The sequence below is a fragment of the Branchiostoma floridae genome, chromosome 4 (genome assembly GCF_000003815.2).
Source record: "Branchiostoma floridae strain S238N-H82 chromosome 4, Bfl_VNyyK, whole genome shotgun sequence".
NCBI lineage: Eukaryota > Metazoa > Chordata > Leptocardii > Amphioxiformes > Branchiostomatidae > Branchiostoma > Branchiostoma floridae.
Genome location: NC_049982.1, coordinates 574834 through 594964, shown reverse-complemented (window position 1 = coordinate 594964; position 20131 = coordinate 574834). Strand labels below are relative to the sequence as shown.

The window sequence follows — 20131 nt, the reverse complement described above, 5'->3', positions numbered from 1 at the left end:
CTTCATTTGATGTGACAATGCACGAGAGACAAGACCAACAGATATTTCTTCTTCCACCCCCAGGTGTTACAGCAATGCATGTAGACTCCATGGAACAGGTCTGCCGAGAGAGTAAGAGGCTTCCGCCCATACAGAAGGTAGGTCTGGAAACTGTAGTGATGAACTGATGAGATATTCTGTATTTAAAAGCTGTCCCTTAAGTCCTACGTTTTTACATCTTTCCAATTTTTAAATGACCAGTAGTGTAAGGAAAGTTACAATCAAAGACAAAGTTAAGATTTGTATTCCACATGCAGCCAAGGGTCCGGGCCATAACATAAGAAGCATGAAGAATTTTTTAAACTTGAAAACATACAATTGCTTGGTTATCACAAATTTTTTTCTCATGCAGCCAAAAATTCTTTATTTCAAGAGCAGGCAGATCCTTTAACCCCAAAACATATGATTTCATGATCATCATCACATTTGACACAATTTAAAATTTTTTTTATCCTGCAGCCAAAGATCCTGAGACCGGAGCTGCTCCCCGGTGAGGACATCGTGATGGAGGGTCTGCGGTCGTACCTGATCCCTGACGGGCGCGAGGAGGGCACGGGAGGGTCCATGGGGGGTCCCGCCCTGCTGCCAGCCGAGGGGGCTGTCTTCCTCACCACTTACAGGACCATCTTCAAGGGGATACCCTGCGATCCTCTAGGTAATTTCTTTATGTTGTATCTCTGGAAAGTGGTTAGTTTATTACATGTATCTACTTTTTCACTCCAAAAATGTCCTTTTTTTTTTATGGATGTTGCACCAAATTCTTTTTCATCAGGGTTGGACAAGTCCACTAGTCTGATTGTCCCGAGCAAATGAAATTGCTGATCGGGCAAGTGCATGTTATACCGTACTTGCCCAATTTGGCAAGTAAGATCTTTGCCACCAAAGAGGCCAATAAAACTTCGAAATGGCTCCAAAACACTCTTGTAGTTTTCTTTCTTTCTTTTTTGCAGGCTTTCTGTAATTATGTTGGTAAACAATCTATATCCCTGTTAGAAATATTCCTTTTAGATTTCGTGCAAATGAAAGGTTCGGATAAGTAAATTTGTTATGTATTTACCTAATAGGACAGGTGGATTTTAGAAAACATGTCCAACCCTGTTCATTGATATCTCTTCATGAATTGAATTTGACAAAATTTATTTTTTTCAAAAACGAAAAATAAGGGACTAGTTGTAAATTTCTGTTGCTTCTGTTTTGTAGCATCGGAGCAGATAGTGGTGAGGTCCTTCCCGGTGGCATCCCTGACACGAGAGAAGAAGATAAACGTGCAATACCTGTCCCACATCAACGAGTGGCTGTCCGAGGGTCTGCAGCTCAGAGCCTGTACATTCCAAGTAGGTACAACTGTCATACAGGGATCGAAATACTTTTTTTATTGTTACATGCAAAATTGCAAGTTGGCAAAAATTTTACGTGCAATTTAGAATATTTACATGCAAAATACAACTAGTCTATACTGCAATGTTCTAGCCACCATCCATCATTTTGTACTTTGGTGGAATGTTGCTGCTCTGGATGGATAAGAATTTTGCCCATTCTGTCACTGTTGATGGACTGAAATTGGCACATGAAAATATAGACAGAACTGCAAATTTTGGAAAGATATCCACACAATCAGCATGTTAGTTTGCAGCAAAGCCGAATTTCATTGTTTATAACACCTACTGGCCACCGGTGACGATCCCTGCAGACAAACAAAGGCATCGTGGCCTCAGTATTTTTACTATAGGCCATGTATTTTCAACATGCAAGATTGCAAGTTCAGAAAATTTTTACATGCAAATCTCAAAAATTATGTGCAAATTGCAAGTTAAGTATGTCTATTTCGAACCCTGTCATACAATGCAAAGTTTGCTCACCTCGAATTTTCGGTCGCCCATCCGTTGACCTTCGTCAGGAGTGATGATTCAATTATTCTGAGCACGTGACTTGGAGACACGTGACTCGAGTGACTAATCATAGATGCCTGGCAGGCGGTATTGGCCCCTGTCTCTGCTAAGTGTCGGCTGGTGTGCTCTTATGTAGATGGCAAGCATTCAATCTGTTCCACATCACCGAGTTTTATGATTTTAAATTCCCTTGCTGCCCCCCCCCCATGGTAATGCTTCAAAATTATTAAATTACAAAGTAGTTACATCAAATTTTATCAACAAATCCTACCTAGTGTTAAGATTACTAAATTGTCATAATTCTAAATTTTTTCTGTACCTATCTAAGTATATCTAATCCCTTCCTCCTTAGAATCATAGACCACTTATATGGTTTCTTCATTTGTTGGATTCAGTATATCTAGTTCTGTCTACAGTGCTGTTGATAATTGAAGTTTTAGACGAAAAGCCCTACTTTTTCAGCAATTTATGGGTTCTGCGCTTTTAGAATCAGGGACCACTTATATGGTTTCTTTATTTATTGGATCAAGCACATCTAGTTCTGTCTACAGTGCTGTTAATTATTGAAGTTTATTTGCAAGTTCATGCCCGGTTCATCACTGGGGTTGACTTTCTTATCCAGATCGCTTCATTGATCCACCATGGGTGGCAAAGGTGTCTGAGAGACATCGAAACGTAAGCAATGTAAGTACCTGCTGATTGTGTAAAAAGAATTTTCCTAAATTCCAATCATGTTCCTCCACAGTTGGTGAAGTTGGCGTTTGACGAGGAGGTGACCTCAGAAGACATCGAGACGTTCCGTAAGCTGATCAACCGCCTGCGGTACCCGGTCAGCGTACAGGAGATGTTCGCCCTGTCCAGGCACCACGTGGGCCCGCGCACCATGATACAGAAACACAAAGAGAAGAATGCAACGTTGAAGTGAGTACTTACTTTGTAATTGTAATTCATCATCTTTGGTAGTCACAAGTCATTTGACACAAGTTTGACACAACCAAAATTGTTTCCCTCCGAATGTTGATCAGAAAAGTTAAAGAGAAATCAGGCTTCAGGCCAGCACAGCATATTGGCATTTTATTAGATTTTGCCATAAAAATGGAAATTTTAAGGGTAAGGATGCCCACAGACCTTCCATGCAATGCTCGTGCCTGTGCCACTAACGACATGGATTCCACGTCAAGATGCCCCCTATTCTATGAAAAACTCCAGGTCAGAACCCTGTCACATCTGGGGCTGTCTTCTACTTTTCGTTATAACCTTTGAAAAGAAATCATGATGTTTCATCTGTTTGGTAGAGACTTTGTGTACTTGCAAAAACTATTTAGTTATGAAATGATGATGATAAGCAAAGTGAATTGGATACAATCTCATACTATTGCCATAGATAATCTAATCTACTCCTAGTTGAAAGTCGTCATGTATTCAAATTTTAAGTTTGTAATCATCTCTGCATAAAGCCAACAGAGCGCAAGAGCAAGTTCAATGATTTTTGTTAAGTCTAGCACAGTTTATTTTTGTTTACAGACACTGATTTAAATGCATTATGTGTTGTCATTATTTTGAACAATCCACCTTTTAACTTATTTCATGTGAAAATTGTTCTTGTGCGTACACTTGTCTTTGTAAATAACGTTTCTGTACTTTTTATGATTTACTACAACCGTCTTTGTGCTTTGTTTTTCTTTGACTTATTTATTTTGTATGCTTTGCTATGTGTGGATTGTGCAGGTAAGTGTTTAAGTGCAAACCTACAGCCAGCAATGATCACTGAAAATTCACATCTCGCTTCTTCACAAGTTTGGTAGTTGCAGAACTAGGGTGATTTTCAGTGTAACTCCCCTTTAAGGAGAGGGATGTTACTGGGAATCACCCCATTTGGGGGGATTGTTTCTTTCTGAGCAGGGCAGTTATTTATGAAGATGACTACACAGGCGCTACCGCCGGCTCTCCCATGCCACGGGCAAGTTCGGAAAGGTCAGATTCCATTGACCTTGACCTGAATCGACCTTGGGAGTTGTAGAGCAAAAGCAGGGATGCCATCAGTTTCAAAACTTCTGATTTTTTGCTCTGTTTGAATAAAATAAGATAAGATTTGATATTTTAGGTACAAATTACACTTGAAAATTTATTAAAATTTGAATGCCTTCACTTTTGGCCATGAAATTTTTTTTTTAATTTTTTAGATGGACAAATTTTCCCAAGTACCAGTTAAGAACCTAATGGCATCCCTGTTTTAGGTGGCAGCTGTAGGGAAGGTAGCAAGGGACTTTCATTTGAATGCAGCAAGGCTCTAACCAGCACCCGTCACTCTGTCAATTGATGGAATTTTGCTGCGTATGATCCGCTGATGCGAAAATTCTATCAAAGTCGACAGATAAAAATTGTCGGGCGAATTGTGCAAATGTCCAAATTTTGATAAATTTGTAGACAAGGAAGGAAAAATTATTCTTTCTATTATATAGATATTAAGAATTAAGATGTTGGAAATAGATTTCAAGCTGGTTAGAGCCCTCGTTTGCAGGCCTTTCTTGTAAGATCAGTCAAAATAGTCGGTACTTATCCAACATACTGGTGTAAAAATGATACAGTCTTGTTTATTTAATGTCTGGTGGCTTCCATGTGGATATAGGGCAGCTATGTGGGTGGAAGAAATAAGGTTGTGTCCTTTTGTTTCAAACTGACTGTGGTTGGATAATTATGTTTTTTAATACATTTTGTTTGTGGGTCTTATAACATGGAATATTGCATGACAATTCCAGAGGAATTGATGCGATGCCTGGCAGGCGATCCATGTATGGCACTAAAGATTGGAGGTAGGAAAATGCATAACAAACAAACAAACAAACAAACAAACAATAGCAGGTGGCTGGATGGGTGTAACAGTGGCAATAGCGCAACAAAATAGTTTAGGAAGTGTTGCTAATCATTAGCTGCAATTCTTAATGTTCTTTTTGCTGCCCCATCCCTTCGCAAATAAAGATATTTTGCAAAGTGAGAGGATTGAAAAAACAAACATAGTATGACTGTCATAAAAATGCATCTCCCCTGATGCCCGCGGCTGATTGATATGACTGTCAGTAAAATGTGATGTTGAAAGAAATATTTCTGTAGACCAAGGATTTTGTGCTTGCATTTCTTACACTATTGGCCCTTCTCTGTCCTTGGTGCTGAATATGTGTTAATTATTATAATGCCTTCCACTTAACAAGGACATACATACTAAAGTTCTTGTACGGAAAAAAAAATTAGAATTGAAAGATTTCAACAGACCAAATTATGGAACCCCCAAAGTTAACTTTGAAAGATGGTCCCTTTATATCAAAAGACAAGATGTAATATACAAGTTGCAGATTTCATTGTTTGATTCTCCAACCTAATTCAATTTTCCTATAGTAAATCTATGTCTGTTGGCTCTGTAATTGAAATCCCTTTTTTCTGACTATTATTACAAAGTGTTGAATGATAAACATTTTTTTTTTACACTCCTAATTTTTTTTTTACAATACAACAAGGATTGCACAACAAAGCAGGTGAGGAAATTGTGCAAATTGGCTCTAATAAAATCTGCTCTGTCGACTAAGTTGGACAAAAATAACGTATTAATTTTTTGTTCAAATTCATGGCTATATCATAGGTTCATTGACTTGCTTTAGCAATTAACACTAAGTAATGGTGCAATTCAAAGATGCTGCCAAATTGAAGTAGATTTTAATCTATTCCATGTTTTTAACAACCACAGTGAAAATTCTTCTCCTTTTTAATGGGTGCTTTATGAAGGGCAACATTGGTGGCAAAATATCCTCCATTTTTCTTTTATGATTAGGATACAGTGCTGACTCCAGGACCCGTCCGGGACAGAAATTCGCTTTTTGATCAGGACAGAGAAAAATTTTACTCCTTCCATCAAAAAAATCTCAACTTTATTACATAAAACTGATGAAAAAATGTATTTTTGTAAGTTTAAGATGATAGATTCAACAACAAAGTAGGCTCCAGAAACAATGAGTGGAACGGGGGGAAATTTCAAGCAGGAGTCAGCCCTGTAGGGATGCTTAACTTATCTATAACATCTTCACCATTTTTCCTTTGCTCGATTACTAACAATAAAAGTATCACTGTCAGTCATACTGCAATCTGGTGAGGGTAATTTACATATCTCCTTTACATTGTCTGTGTTAGTAATGAAATTGTTCCATTTTAACAGAGCCCTGAGCAAGACCCTTGGAAAGGGAGCGAAGAAAGCGGGAAAGCAGATAGCGAAGAGAACGAAGTACATGCTGCCAACCGACAGCATTTTTATGGCGAAGGTTGACGGCGACGTGAGGAAAGCTGCGTCGTTGGACGAGTTAGCTTCAGGTAAATTAAAGAAAACATGCTAGTTTTAGAAGAAGTGTTGTTTAAGTTACTCTGACATAAATAAAGATACTAGTTTTAGAAGAAGTCTTGTTTAAGTTACTGTGAGAATGCTGCTTAAAAAAACTTTCAGATATTTTCTTTGAGTGTTTGTAGAGAAAGTAGTGATGCTCGGTCAAACCTGTCCAATTGGGCCACTCAAGGGACCAGGTCACATGAGGAAGGTACTAAAGGCAGGGCTCTTAATGATTCACTCAAATCGGATATTCATCTAAGGGACTATCAAGAAGTAGTCACAATGGCCAGGTCATCCTTATGTAGATTTGGCCACTTTTACAGGTTTGATTGTATATCACTGGCCAGTCAATTGTACAGGTTTGACTGTAATATTGTGGTGAATGAATCATCTTGTGTGGTAGTTTAGAATTCAGAATAGTTTCTTTGAAGTTGAATCTTATTATGACATTTAGGGAAATGTTTTGAGTTTGATGTGTTTCCTGTTTGTGCTGTGTTGTTGTTTCTGTGTTGGGTGTGATCAGTACCAGTAGCTCCAGCTCTGGCTAGGAGAGAAGGCAGAAAGGCAGGGCAGGCCCACACACCCAGGGCAGGTAACACAAAAGGTAACACAGGTGTGTAGGACAGGTGTGTTGGTCATGTACTACAGGTATCAGTCTCTAGCGTAGGTACCATCTGATTTATACAAGGTACCCATGCTAATCAGTCTCTCTCCTTACTCGGAATCGATGCAACAACTGTCAAAAACTTGTGGAGTAGAAAGATAGACCACTTGCTTGTGCCTGTGTTGTATGTCCATGGCTCCCTTGCAAATGAGAAGGAGATAAAAGTGTTACCTGATACCTTGGGGACAAAGTAAATTGATTCTGAAGCAGAGTTGACCTATAATTTCCAGCACAAAGATAAGACTTGCCCATACCTTTGACCGACAAACTCCAGTCTTTGTCAAGGAATGGACTGCTCAGTTCTTGAAAAAGACTGGAGTTGAACAAAAAAAGTTTGATTTTTGTATTGGAAATTACAGTTCAACTTCAGAATAACGAAGTTTATGGATGAGACATATGATTGTCCAAGGACACCTTTAACCTCTAACCTTCAACCTCTAAGCTTTGAATTATTACAGAATTGTTCCCACAATGCCCCTTTCTCCAGATGATGCGGAGAGTCGGCCGTCAGAAAAGTTGAGCCTGGAAAGACTGAAGGAGCAACCGGCGTACAGGGACTACGTGAGACTGGGGCTGGGGTCGCTTAACGGCAGCCAGGCACGGCAGAAGACAGAACCTTTCAGAATATCCCAAGCAAACGTCAAGTACTCAACCTGTCGGAGGTAAGCATTAGAAGCATTAACTTCACCATATTATATAGTAGACTGAAAAACAGTCTTCATAATTTGGGGTCACTCAACAGCAGTCAGGCACGGCAGAAGACGGAGCCTTTCAGAATATCCCAGGCAAACGCCAAGTACTCGACCTGTCAGAGGTGAGCTTAAGAATCTTAGTCATCTTCTTCTTGGCTTGACTGCATTGAATTAGATAGTTAACTGAAAAAAAATCTTCTTACTTGGGACAAGACAGGACCGAAACTTTGAGAATATCTCAAGCAAACATCAAGTACTCAGCCTGTCGAAGGTGAGCATTAGAATCACAGTCATCTTCTTCCTGGCTTGACTTCAATGAATTATATAGTAGACTAAAAAACAATCTTCTTAGCTTGGGTTCGCTGAACAACGGTCAGACACAACAGAAGACGGAAACTTTCAGAATATCCTAAGCAAACGTCAAGTACTCAACCTGTCGGAGGTAAGCATTAGAAGCATTAACTTCACTATTATAATATTATATAGTAGACTGAAAAACAGTCTTCATAATTTGGGGTCACTCAACGGCAGCCAGGCACGGCAGAAGACAGAACCTTTCAGAATATCCCAAGCAAATGTCAAGTACTCAACGTGTCGGAGGTAAGCATTAGAAGCATTAACTTCACTATATTATATAGTAGACTGAAAAACAATCTTCTTAACTTGGGGTCGCTTAACGGCAGTCAGGCATGGCAGAAGACAGAACCTTTCAGAATATCCCAGGCAAACGTCAAGTACTCAACATGTCGGAGGTAAGTATTAGAATCACAGTCTTCTTCTTCTTGGCTTTACTTAACTGAATTAGACTCAGTAGACTGTAGAATGATATTCTTAACTTTATTTTGGGGTCAGTGAATGGCAGTCAGACATGACAGAAGACGGAACCTTTCAGATAGTAGATACAGCCGAAAATGCTGACTTCTTGTTAGTTTTTGTTAAAATTTGTCCTTTTTGCTTCCCCAGTTTTTGTCAGACAGAAGAGTCAGCTTTAATGCTGATTTTCCTCAGTTACCTAGTGCATGTCCCCAAATTTTTGCCAGACGAAAGTTGTTAGTATTCAAAATGACATGGTAATTTTGTCTCACTCCTACCTATTGAGTTACCCATGATGAAAGCTGTTAGTTTTAGCACTGATGTTGTCTCCCTACCTCCCCAGTTACCCAGCCCTGATCGTGGTCCCTCAGTCGGTGTCGGATGAAAGTGTGAGGAAGGTAGCTCGGTGCTACAGACAGAGCCGGTTGCCGGTGGTAACGTGGAGACACCCCCGCACGCGGGCGGTCCTGATGCGGTCTGGAGGATTCCATGGGAAGGGTGTGATGGGGGTTCTGAAGTCAGCGCAGAAGTCGGCGCAGCTGGTACAGGCTCCACAGTCAGGTGAGAGTTTGGGTTGATGTACGAGAGGATGGGGAGGGTTCCACGGGAAGGGTGTGATGGGGGTTCTGAAGTCGGCTCAGATGTCTTCGCAGCTAGTACAGGCTCCACAGTCAGGTGAGAGTTGGGATTGACATACAACACACAAGAGACAAGGAACAGGAAGATCAGTTTAATGTTGTCCTATAACTTTCATTTTCACACTTGTAACAGAATATTCTAATATATTAGGTTCAAGTGCACCCACTCACTCACTTCCTATCTGATTTATTGTCTGTTATCCTTGGATTGGACGTGCCCACACTTTTGTTTTCAAGGATTGATGGCAGGTTACCAGCTTTTTCTGTTCTACAGGTTTTCTGTTATGTCTACATATACAGTGACAGTCGTCTATAGGCTTTTACTACCTCAGCTGTTGTGTTATGCTGAAGGTCTCTTATACCAGCAATATAGATACAGATACATCTGTATTAGAAAGGTATATCATACAGGGTTGGACATTGGGCATGTCCTACCTCATTTGTCCAAATGGGCAAGTAAGATTTTTTAATGAGATTTTGACATGTACTTGTTGCTTATCACAGTTATCCATTTTCAGAATTCCATTGCTGGAAGTGAAAATTAGTGAAAAATATTACTGAAGTTACAGGCAAGCAGAAAGTTAGTTTGGGCAAGTAAATTTTGCATATACTTGCCGGATGGGACAAGTAAATTTTGCATATACTTGCCGGATGGGACAAGTAAATTTTGCATATACTTGCCGGATGGGACAAGTAAATTTTGCATATACTTGCTGGATGGGACAAGTAAATTTTGCATATACTTGCCGGATGGGACAAGTAAATTTTAGAAAACTGTTATATGATGTTTTACACTTCTACAGGTGGTTCCTCCGACACATCCAGCAGTGTAGAGCAGGAGCAGTACTTCTCCGCCCTGGTGTCCGCCACCCCTGCGAGCCGCTCCGGCACGCTACGACAGCTTGACCTTTCACCCTCGGAGTCCCTCACCTCGCTCTTCACCGTGAGGACCAGTGACCAATCGGATCCCTCGACCCCTGACAGCCAGAGGAGGGAGGCGGCCAATAGGAAACTTCCGCAGCCGAGACAAGGTTCGGGCAAATCGTCCAATAGCAGCATTAGCAGCATTAGATCAGGTGAGGGGAATGGGTGGCTTTAGGTAGACTTTGTCAGATTTTGGCCACGGCTCAAATTATCAAGTTAGTCTTTTACTTGAATGTAAATTCAGCTGTGACTGTAGTCAACATGATGTTACAATTTTAGGACCCTATATCTGTACACAAAATGAAGCGCTTACCAACGAGCTTTCGATCAGTCCTCTGATCCTTATCAAATTGAAATGACCCAAAGCCTAAGTCACACATCCAGACTGGAAGTGTGACATCAGCAAAGGGTCAAAGGTGCTTGGCAGTCAAGACGGGGGCCGATACTGACTGCACTTTATTTTGTGTACGGATGTAGGGTCTTAAAAGTGTAGCATAAAGTTAGTCTTTTATTTCGAGAGAGGTTAGTCAATGGTTAGTCCAATTTTTCTCATCAGTTCATAATGTGCTTTTTGAGATAGTAGAAATAACTTTGAAAGCATAAAAAACTGGCAGAAAGCGATAAGATTTCTAGATATTGAACGCAGACTGCAGCCACTTAATGGAGTAGAAAATAAGTAGAAAAGTTTTCAGATTGTAAAAAAATGTTCTTAAGTTCAACAATGTACAAATTTTGGAAGCATATTGAAAAATGGCATCTCTTATGGAAAATTGTTTGCACATTTTTTTCCATTCTGTCTTCTGTTGTAGTTATGTCATATGATCGCATTGCCTAACACATGCGCATTATTGCCATAGCATCATTCTCATTCACTAATCGCATCTTATATGTATTAATCACACTCATTCTTTGATCACCTTACAGCAGGGTTGTAGCCAGCACCCGTCCTTCAGTCCTTTGAAGGAATTTTGCAGCTGGGGACTGAAAAAAGTTTTCCCCATTCCGTCCCCTGGGACAGACAAATTGATATGTAAAGATATGAAAAAAAACTGAAACCCATGTGTTCTTCTTCACCAAAACAGATGCCATTGAACAGCTTAGTCTACAAGCAAAATTTGCACCTCAAAATGCAGGAAATAGTATTTCAGAGGGTCTTGATTTTAAAATTTCTGGGACTCAGACCCCCTAGAAATGACGCGCAACGTCACACCATGCCCATTCAAAATCAAGTGGACTGAAAATGATTTCAGGCTGGCTACAACCCTGCCTTACAGCATGATTTAATCAATTTAACTGCTTGCTTTTCATTTTAACACAGCATACATGTCTTACAGGGGATTTCAGACACCAGAAACGTCACTCAGACAGTTTGATAACTACTGTAACATACCAAAAATGGCTTCAGCAGAAGCCCCTTTGTCTAAAAGGATCTTAATATTCTAGTAAAAGAAAGGGTCAGCCTAAAGTTAACTGCAAATAGTAAGAATTAAGAAGCATCTGTTTAAATCAATGATGTTATTTATGAAAAGATGTGAAAAAGACTTTCACGTATACTTTCAAGTTTGATAAAACTAAAGATACATGCTTTTCTTTCCATGATTACATTTAACTTTGACTTTGGCCTTGAAAGAAGCACTAACTCGCACAACTCCCTAAGGTGTGGAAATGCTGGTATTGGTGCAGGGAGCTATACTTTGGGTTTGACTGTAACTTACTGATGCTTCTGCTTATTATAAGATCATAATGCTTTGTATCCCACTGTATAAAATTATTATCGTTTCCTAGCCTGGCATCATCTTTTGTAAAAAAAAATTGTTATAGATGTTAATCTTTGTTTTTATCAAATTTACTTTTACATGCAGTTACAGATACGAAATTTTTAAAAGTGTGAAAAATAAATAGAACTTTAAAATTTGTAGCCTTAGACGAAAAGAACCCTCTTCACAAAGTATGGTCAGTGGTGGTATAACATGTGTAGAAAATGATTACTACTGAATTATATCTTTAGAAAACTTACACAAATTTTGTAAATTTTAACAGGCTTTTTTACACACAAAAACTGCAAATTAAACTGTGATGTTGAATTTGTTTTGGTGCAGATGCTAGCACAACAACAAATTAGCTGTACTAAAATGTTAACAAAGGTTTTGTATTAAAAGATTAATAAGAATTCTTACAGTTGGAACGATATGTTCCTTGGGGCACCACCTACCATTGCCAACTCTTAGTCTTAAGCAACTTTTGTTGAAATTAAAATACATATAGTTTGCAGGTAAAGCTTGCATGAGTAGTTAGTAAATACGTAGAACTGTTGTAGGGTTGATAAAGTTGTGATTTGGGCGCTATGTATAAAGTATAAGGACCTGCGGCTATATTTGTTTGTGTGTAGGATTTTCTCGCCAATGGACCAGCTTTCGACACAGTGTGCATCCTAATAAAGGTAACCTGCTACCTCTCAGCCAATAGCTGCCCATCTAGCCAGTCTTTCAGCCAATGAAAATCAAGCTAGTTTTTTCATCATCTTTCAGCCAATTTAAACCCGGCTTGCTGCTTTGTTTCAGCCAATGGTAGGCTAGATTAGCGCAGAGGCTGGTTTAGGGGTGCTATGGCTGCTGGTGCATGGCTTCGTTGATGCATGGAGTGGTGGTGGTGGCGTTCTGTAGTCTGTTCTCTTCTTCATCTCTGTCTGTCTCTTACATTCATTTTCATGGACTTGTAGGTGTCACTAAATGCATCCCTTTTGTTCATTTTTCTTTTCCCAGTCCCCCCCCCCCCCCTCCATTACAGGTTCCACCATTTAATGATACAGTAGTTCTGGTTTCTTTATTTGATAGAAAAGTTTTGCTTTAGTACAAGAACTAGTTTTTTTACTACTTTTGTTGTTACAGTTAATTTAATTACTGTAATTTCATTTGGTTCAGTTGCAGTTCTGCTAAATGTTATGTTTTACTTTATTGCAATAATTCTGTTTTTTTTTTAATCATTGCAAATTCTGCTAAATGAAAGGGTTAACATGGAGCCCCCCTCCCCCAGTTTAATACTTTACTACTGGATACAAGTTCTAGTGTAGACCTGAGGTTAGAGTTGTGTGAATGTAGCATCCATGTCAGACTGTGTGACTGTGTCCATCAGGGTTCAAGCACTGGAACAGCCTACGCTCCAGTGGCAGAGCGAGCTCGGGAAGTCAGATCGACACGGGACTGAGACTGGCGTTCGAGAACGGAGCCCTGTCCAAGGACTCCGGGATCAGCAATGGCAGCATACAGAACATGCACGGCTCCGTGCTGTACGCCTTTGGGGAGAAGTCTCAGATGAAGGTAAGGAATTTACTTTCTTTCTTTTAAAAATCTTTTCATAGAAAGAAGATTTGTACTAAAAATTGTCATGCAATGGATGAACTAGAAAGGATTATAATAGTCTGGGAATAGTTTCATCAGTTTGGTACATCATTGAGTAAAGAGACTCTTTTTGCACCAATTCACTCCAACATATCAGTGACCATCTGTCATCAGCTTCAGAGCAATTCTGACTGGTTCATATTGTACTGCAGAACAGGAGGCTCGCAGTTCAGAAGCGATCACAAACTTGAAATATTTACAATGTACAGATTCCTTTAATTTAATTATATTTACAGTGTGGTCACAAACGTAACCGCATCTGAACTGTGAGCAGCCATGTTGCTTTTTAAGCACCATCTTGTATTTTTCTAGTATTTTTCTATTTTCCAGGGAGTGAAGGCGGACCAGTTTCCCAAGTGTGACTTCATCCCGGTGGATTTTGTGGAGGTTCGGCACATGAAGGCCAGCTTCAAGAAGCTGATGCGAGCGTGCGTCCCCAGCGCGCCTTTCACCGACCCTAACCTGGGCTTACTCAAGGCTGTGGAGGAGTCTGAGTGGTTACAACAGGTACCTGATAACTGTAGATGTTTGTATAATTGTTCAAACTCCTTACAGACCCCAACATGGGCTGTGGAGGAGTCCAAGTGGCTATAACAGGTACCTGTTTGCTGTAGATGTTTGTATCATTGAAACCCCTCACAGACCCCAACATGGGCTGTGGAGGAGTCAGAGTGGCTGCAACAGGTACCTGTTTACTGTGGGTGTCTGCATTGTTCAAACCCCTCACAGACCCCAACATGGGCTGTGGAGGGGTCCGAGTGGCTGCAACAGGTACCTGTTTACTGTGGATGTCTGTATTGTTCGAACCCCTCACAGACCCCAACGTGGGCTTAATCAGGACTGAGCAATAATTAGGGTGTCAGCTCAAACATGCCCTTTAAGAATTCTTGAAGACAACCAGAATTCATTGCCTGAATGATTCTTTAGCCAAGGCCTACAAGCAACAAAAATCATGGCACCATCTTCATAAGGGCCCATTCTCAGCCTTGGGTGGAAGGGGGTGGGGGGTATGCAGACACCCAGTCGCCTTTGACCCCACAATGGTAGTCACATGTCCTTCTAAGGTCACATGTCTGAGAGTGTGCGGACATCCCAAGGAAGGTTGCAGCTAATGTGAAAAGATTTTTTTTTGTTTTGAGTCAACCTGAGTCAATAGCAACCTGGCTATTGACTCAGGTTGAAGCTGGGGCAACCTGGCTAAAAAAAAGTATTTCGAGCACTATGTACATGTAGTAGTAGTAGTGGTAGTTTACAGTATTTGATCATACTGCTGCTGGGGTTTCTGATGACACAGGGGTAGGCAGTAGAGTCAGCTAGTCTTAACACAACGCTCTGTCACCCTAGTTACATTACATTCCAAACCGGAGCCCAGCCGGGCAGCTGTTTTGAACAAAAAGTATGATAGAAAAGACACCAAATTACGCAAGAAAGAGAATAGGCCTGGGCATTATTTGTGTATATTTTTACGTATATCTTTCTATTTTTCATTTCCACAAACAGCCCAGCCGGACCCCAATTTGCAAATGTGACGTTAGCCTCATCCAAGACTGGTTTATTGTTCAGATCTGCATGACATGTTTGTTTCCTTCGCCAGATCTCCCATCCGCGGCAGTTATCTAGTACTGCAGTACTTATCTAATTAGACAGCACATTTTGATGTCTCTCCTAACACATTCCATCCAGGACTGCTTTGTTGTTGAATAAAATAAGCATGACATGTTTGTTTCCTGCCGCAGGTCTCCCACCTGCTGCAGTTGTCCGGTGCTGCAGTGGACCTGCTGGACATGCAGGGGGCCTCGGTCCTGGTCAGTCTGGAGGACGGGTGGGACGTCACCACACAGGTGGTCTCACTCGCACAGGTGCTACTGGACCCATACTACAGAACTGTGGACGGCTTCAGGGTAAGCGACACTCATCGTCATTATCATCGTCAGTTCCATAGCTAGGTAGCTGTAAGGGTCCTGGTCAGTCTGGAGGATGGGTGGGATGTCACCACTCAGGTGGCGTCACTCGCACAGGTGCTGCTGGACCCATACTACAGGACGGTGGACGGCTTCAGGGTAAGGGACTGTCTGATAACTGTTTACAGTCATATCTGTCTCTACGAAGTAGTATTTTTGTGCCTCGGTCCTGATCAGTTTGGAGGATGGGTGGGACGTCACCACACAGATGGTCTCACTCGCACAGGTGCTGCTGGATCCATACTACAGGACTGTGGACGGCTTCAGGGTAAGGGAATAGTCATATTTGTCTGCGAAGGATGTGTATGGATACAGCCGGTATAACCTACAATCTAGAGTTACCTAAACAAGCTACAGGGGTCTAGGTATAGGTCCGAACCTATCTGTACCTGATCTACTCGTTCAAATAATTGGTCGATCTTTGATGATGACAAAACCATGTTTGAACTGATGCGCTGGACACAAGACTATGGTATAGCATCTATAATTCTGTGGTACCATTTTTATGTTTCTGTGGTACCATTTTAGGACTTTATCCCAGGGCCTCTGGGGTCTGGGCCAAACACCATGTAGTTGCGTCACACAACTACACACTCCAAGAAGATATATTGTTATATTTCCACAGATACATTTTCATTTTTCCATCTCTGATTTACGAAGGAGGAAATGGATAACACTAAATAGAGCCAGATCAAGCCCCCAGGGCTAAAACTGGTGACAACATGTTGAAATGTGGCAAATCTGCAAGTGCAGCCTGCCCATGCGGAGAGGATCTCCGAACCATACAACGCGGCCTTTTACAAAACATTTTGTACATGTAGGACCCACCTGCTCAGAGTGATCTAAAAGAGGTCAACAGGGCAGCCCATTGCTAGATTAGGAGATGGAGCAATAAGATGATCTCTGACTTGCTGTGTGTATTTTTCTCCAGGTTCTGGTGGAGAAAGAGTGGCTGGCGTTCGGCCATCGGTTCTCCCATCGTTGTAACCACACACAGGCTTCCCAGGGGAGCGGATTCGCGCCAGTCTTCCTGCAGTTCCTGGATGCAGTACACCAGGTATGGAGTGAAGCAAATACCAATCAACAGACGTCTTTGCCAGGGTTCCTAAGCATGTCTAAGGAGAAGTGCTACATAATGTCAAAGGGGCTGACAACTTAGGAAGAGTCGACCATGCTTCAGTAAAATGCCAATGAAATTCATGTGTCCACAATTTACAATACATAATAAAATACGATAATAATTTACACAAGAAAACGGATGGCACAACAATCAGACGTGGATTATGTCATTTCAGCTCTAAAGGTCTGAGAGTTTGCTGAGATCTTTCTTACTTCCCTCCCACAGGTCTTGCACCAGTTCCCTTTGTCCTTCGAGTTCAACAGCTACTACCTGAAGCTGCTGGCCTTCCACTCTGTGTCGGGGCGCTTCAAGACCCTTCTCATGGACTCTGAGTACGAGAGACTAGAAGCAGGTCTGTATTCTGTATCTATGTAGCCGGTATAACTGCCCTTCGGAGTAACACACCCGCTTCTGTATCTGGATCTATATAGCTGGTATATCCACCCTTGGCGTAAACATACTAGCCTCTGTATCTGTATAGCTGGCATAACTGCCCTTCAGCGGAACACACACTGAACGGCCTGTCACAACTAACTTTTGCACATCTATCTGCAAGTTTTCTTCCGGCAAAGATGCCCTTACTGTGCTTGGTGATTACAAATTCCACTCTACAATAGTTCTGGGAAAATACAAATTTTTGAACACATCAACTCTAGGTTGGTGCCTCTGGTATTTGAAGGCATGGCTATTTCTTGTTCTGTTTTGAGCTAGTATTAGATACTTGTCAGTCGGTCTGTCCACCAGTTTATTAGTCATTTTGTGCATGATAAAAAATCTGGACATTTTTCTTCTGTAGGTCTGGTTACAACACTTTTCATCAATCAATGACTGTTTTTGTAAAGGTACAGTACATACCTCCCAAATTTTCGATGTCTACCAGTACATCATCGTCAGGGGAATGACCTACATGTAGTCTCAATTCTTGCGAGAGAACACGAGACTAGGGGGCAGATGATCCACGCAAGCCTGACCTAGTCTCGTGTTCTCTCGCGAGAATTGAGACTAGGTCATTCCCCTGACGATGATGTACTGGTAGACATTGAAAATTTGGGAGGTATGTACTGTGCCTTTACAAAAACAGTCATTGATTGATGAAAAGTGTTGTAACTAGGGCTGGGTATCGGTACAGCGTACCGGTACAAAACCGGTTTTTCTTATTGGACCGGTCCAGAAAAACCGGACCTGAAAAAATTAGGTGGACCGGATGTTGGACCGATTAGAAAATTAACAGATTATTTTATCAGGCATTCACACGTTTTGGCGCTTGCAGGTAGTGGAAAATAACAAGAGTGAAGTAGAGCAGAGTTTATAGTAATTTCTACCATGTTTTACAGCCAATTGCACAGTTGCAGTTAGCATTGTAGGATTTTAAAACACCAGTGTAAGTCTAATACTCCACCGAACAGATTTCTTTGTAGTGAAATGGACCATTGGTATGAGTCATACTGAATCAGGTCCAGGTTCAGGTCCGGACCTGGACCTGATCCTTTGGACCTGAACCGGACCTGGACCTGAATTTTCTGTACTGGTACCCAGCCCTAGTTGTAACTGTTTGCATACGTGACTGATGAACCTCTTCAATGATATTCTGTAGGTCTGCTCACAGACAAGGAGAAACACAAGGGCGTTCACGGGGATGAACCCACGGGGTCGCTCAAGGGCGCAGCAAAGGACTCTGGGAAGCACGCTCACAGCAGAACGATCTGGGACTACATCAGCCAGCTGCACACGTCATCGCCGCTGCTCTACAATGTCAACTACCAGCCACAGCAGGAGTCTCCGGTAAGATTGTTTCTTCTGGAGGGGATGTTCACCGTACAGAGTTGTTGTTTTTTTAAATGTTTTTGGTGGTTTTGTGTAATGTACCTATAACTCAAAATCCTTCTAAATTTGTGTGAATTTTAGTATGCTTCTTGTCTAATGCTCAATAAATGAATGTGAATAAAAATAGAAATAAAATAAAAATAAGAAACATGGTGAATTTAGCCCATCTAGCAGTATTTTTTAATTAGTATTTCTAAATACATATTAAGATATTGACTGTAGCAATTCACACCAAAAGCTATTTTCTAAGTTTAGATTAGTTGTTAACCTTGATTTTCCTTCGTAGCATATTTTAATCATACAACTGCCTGATATTCTGCAATACAAGCCAAAGACACGGTTGCAACTTCATACAAAATGTATTGATCCTTTCTCCCTTGTGTTTTATGACAGGTGCTAAGGCCGTACTCCTGTATCTCCAGTTTGCGAATCTGGGACTATTTTCTGGAAGAGGACCTGTCATCCGGCCAATCGTACGACAGAGAACTCATGGCAATGGCTGTACAGGTGTGGTCATCACCTGATATATCTGTCATAACTTTTTTTGTTTTTCTTCTGTTGAAACTTTACAATACACTGAAGGTGTTACATCTTTGAAGTTGCGGAATGCCAGCTAACATTTTTGATTCTCTAGGAGATGTTAAAAAACAAAAGTAAAGATTAGTAAATGAATTTTTTTCCTTTTTTTCCTTTTTCAAGGCTCAAGGTACATTGTATTCAATTTCCTCTTCGAAGTACTTATATATATCTTATTCTGTGATCTCATTTTCTTGCACTGTTTCTTAAGTGCCTAGTACTGGTTCTAACCTATCTCTTGCATGGCATGCACTTGTAAGAATCAGTCATTGTGAATCACTCACTTCAATCTGCATGATTTTCACATTCACTTATCACTGGTGTCCTTAATGCTTTTGGTTCTTGGGGTTTTGGTCTTTCTGGAAAAGTGGTTGGAATTATCAAGTGATTTCTGAAGTTTTGCTCTACTGGAAGTTTCTAGATTCTAGTTGTTCTTTAATCTCAAACTGCAGTATTAGATTTATGAGTTGTCAGACTTTCTCTTGGTGCTAGTTCCCTGTACTTACTACTGGTAGTCAGGTGTAGGCCCAAGTCTCCTTGTAGAGGAATAGTTGCTATTTGCCTGAATCATGATAACATGGTGGGGTAGATCCTTCTATTGGTCAGTTTTGGGGAAACTTTGTGGTATTGGTTCTATTTCTGCGGTATTTCACCTCACCCTCACTGTCTTTGGTTTGCACATTGTAACAGAAATGAATAAACTCCTCGAATTGTATATCAACTGTAGAAATGAACTCCCCTCACCGTGTATGTTGTACTTGTTTGAGTGTAACAGAGGCGGAAGCCCCTCACAGTACAATGCTAAACTTTCTTCCAACACAAAAGTACACACCGATCAAATTTTCAACGACAACTGTCGCCGTCTTCAAGACCAATACTGATGACCAACCACTTCCTTGCAATTGCTGCTGTCACGTATCTGCAAGATCACATGTTGATAAGATCACATGTCTGTAACTCTTGCGGGTTTATGCTCTGATTAGTGGTCATTAAAGAAGGCAACAGTGGTCATTGAAACTTTGATCTGTGTATACCTTTGTGTTGGAAGAACATTTAGCATTGTACTATGATTGCTACCAATGCAAATGAGCTTCCATGATAATTTGAGAAGAGCACCCCTCACGTATTACAATGTGCTTGTCTGGTTTAACAGTGTAACAGAAGTGGAAGCCCCTCGCGCCCAGAACACAGGAGACGTAGCCGAGTGAGTAGATAATCGTATGA

At 41.0% G+C, this 20131-nt stretch overlaps 1 protein-coding gene across 1 annotated transcript in view; it reads left to right on the top strand.

Moving 5' to 3' along the window:
- The window catches only part of LOC118414687 (myotubularin-related protein 13-like), a 62728-nt gene that overhangs the window by 34104 nt on the left and 8493 nt on the right, over positions 1-20131 (top strand). Inside the window, exons 22-42 of the mRNA XM_035818887.1 lie at positions 64-137; positions 499-694; positions 1240-1373; positions 2674-2849; positions 3831-3902; positions 4688-4741; positions 5441-5458; positions 6133-6284; positions 6821-6901; positions 7449-7623; positions 8810-9027; positions 9908-10180; positions 12418-12468; positions 13161-13345; positions 13757-13933; positions 15163-15327; positions 16319-16444; positions 16733-16859; positions 18102-18289; positions 18725-18838; positions 20061-20111. Of these exons, the coding sequence (XP_035674780.1) occupies positions 64-137; positions 499-694; positions 1240-1373; positions 2674-2849; positions 3831-3902; positions 4688-4741; positions 5441-5458; positions 6133-6284; positions 6821-6901; positions 7449-7623; positions 8810-9027; positions 9908-10180; positions 12418-12468; positions 13161-13345; positions 13757-13933; positions 15163-15327; positions 16319-16444; positions 16733-16859; positions 18102-18289; positions 18725-18838; positions 20061-20111 (2807 nt within the window). The remainder of the gene's footprint in view (positions 1-63; positions 138-498; positions 695-1239; positions 1374-2673; positions 2850-3830; positions 3903-4687; positions 4742-5440; positions 5459-6132; positions 6285-6820; positions 6902-7448; positions 7624-8809; positions 9028-9907; positions 10181-12417; positions 12469-13160; positions 13346-13756; positions 13934-15162; positions 15328-16318; positions 16445-16732; positions 16860-18101; positions 18290-18724; positions 18839-20060; positions 20112-20131) is intronic.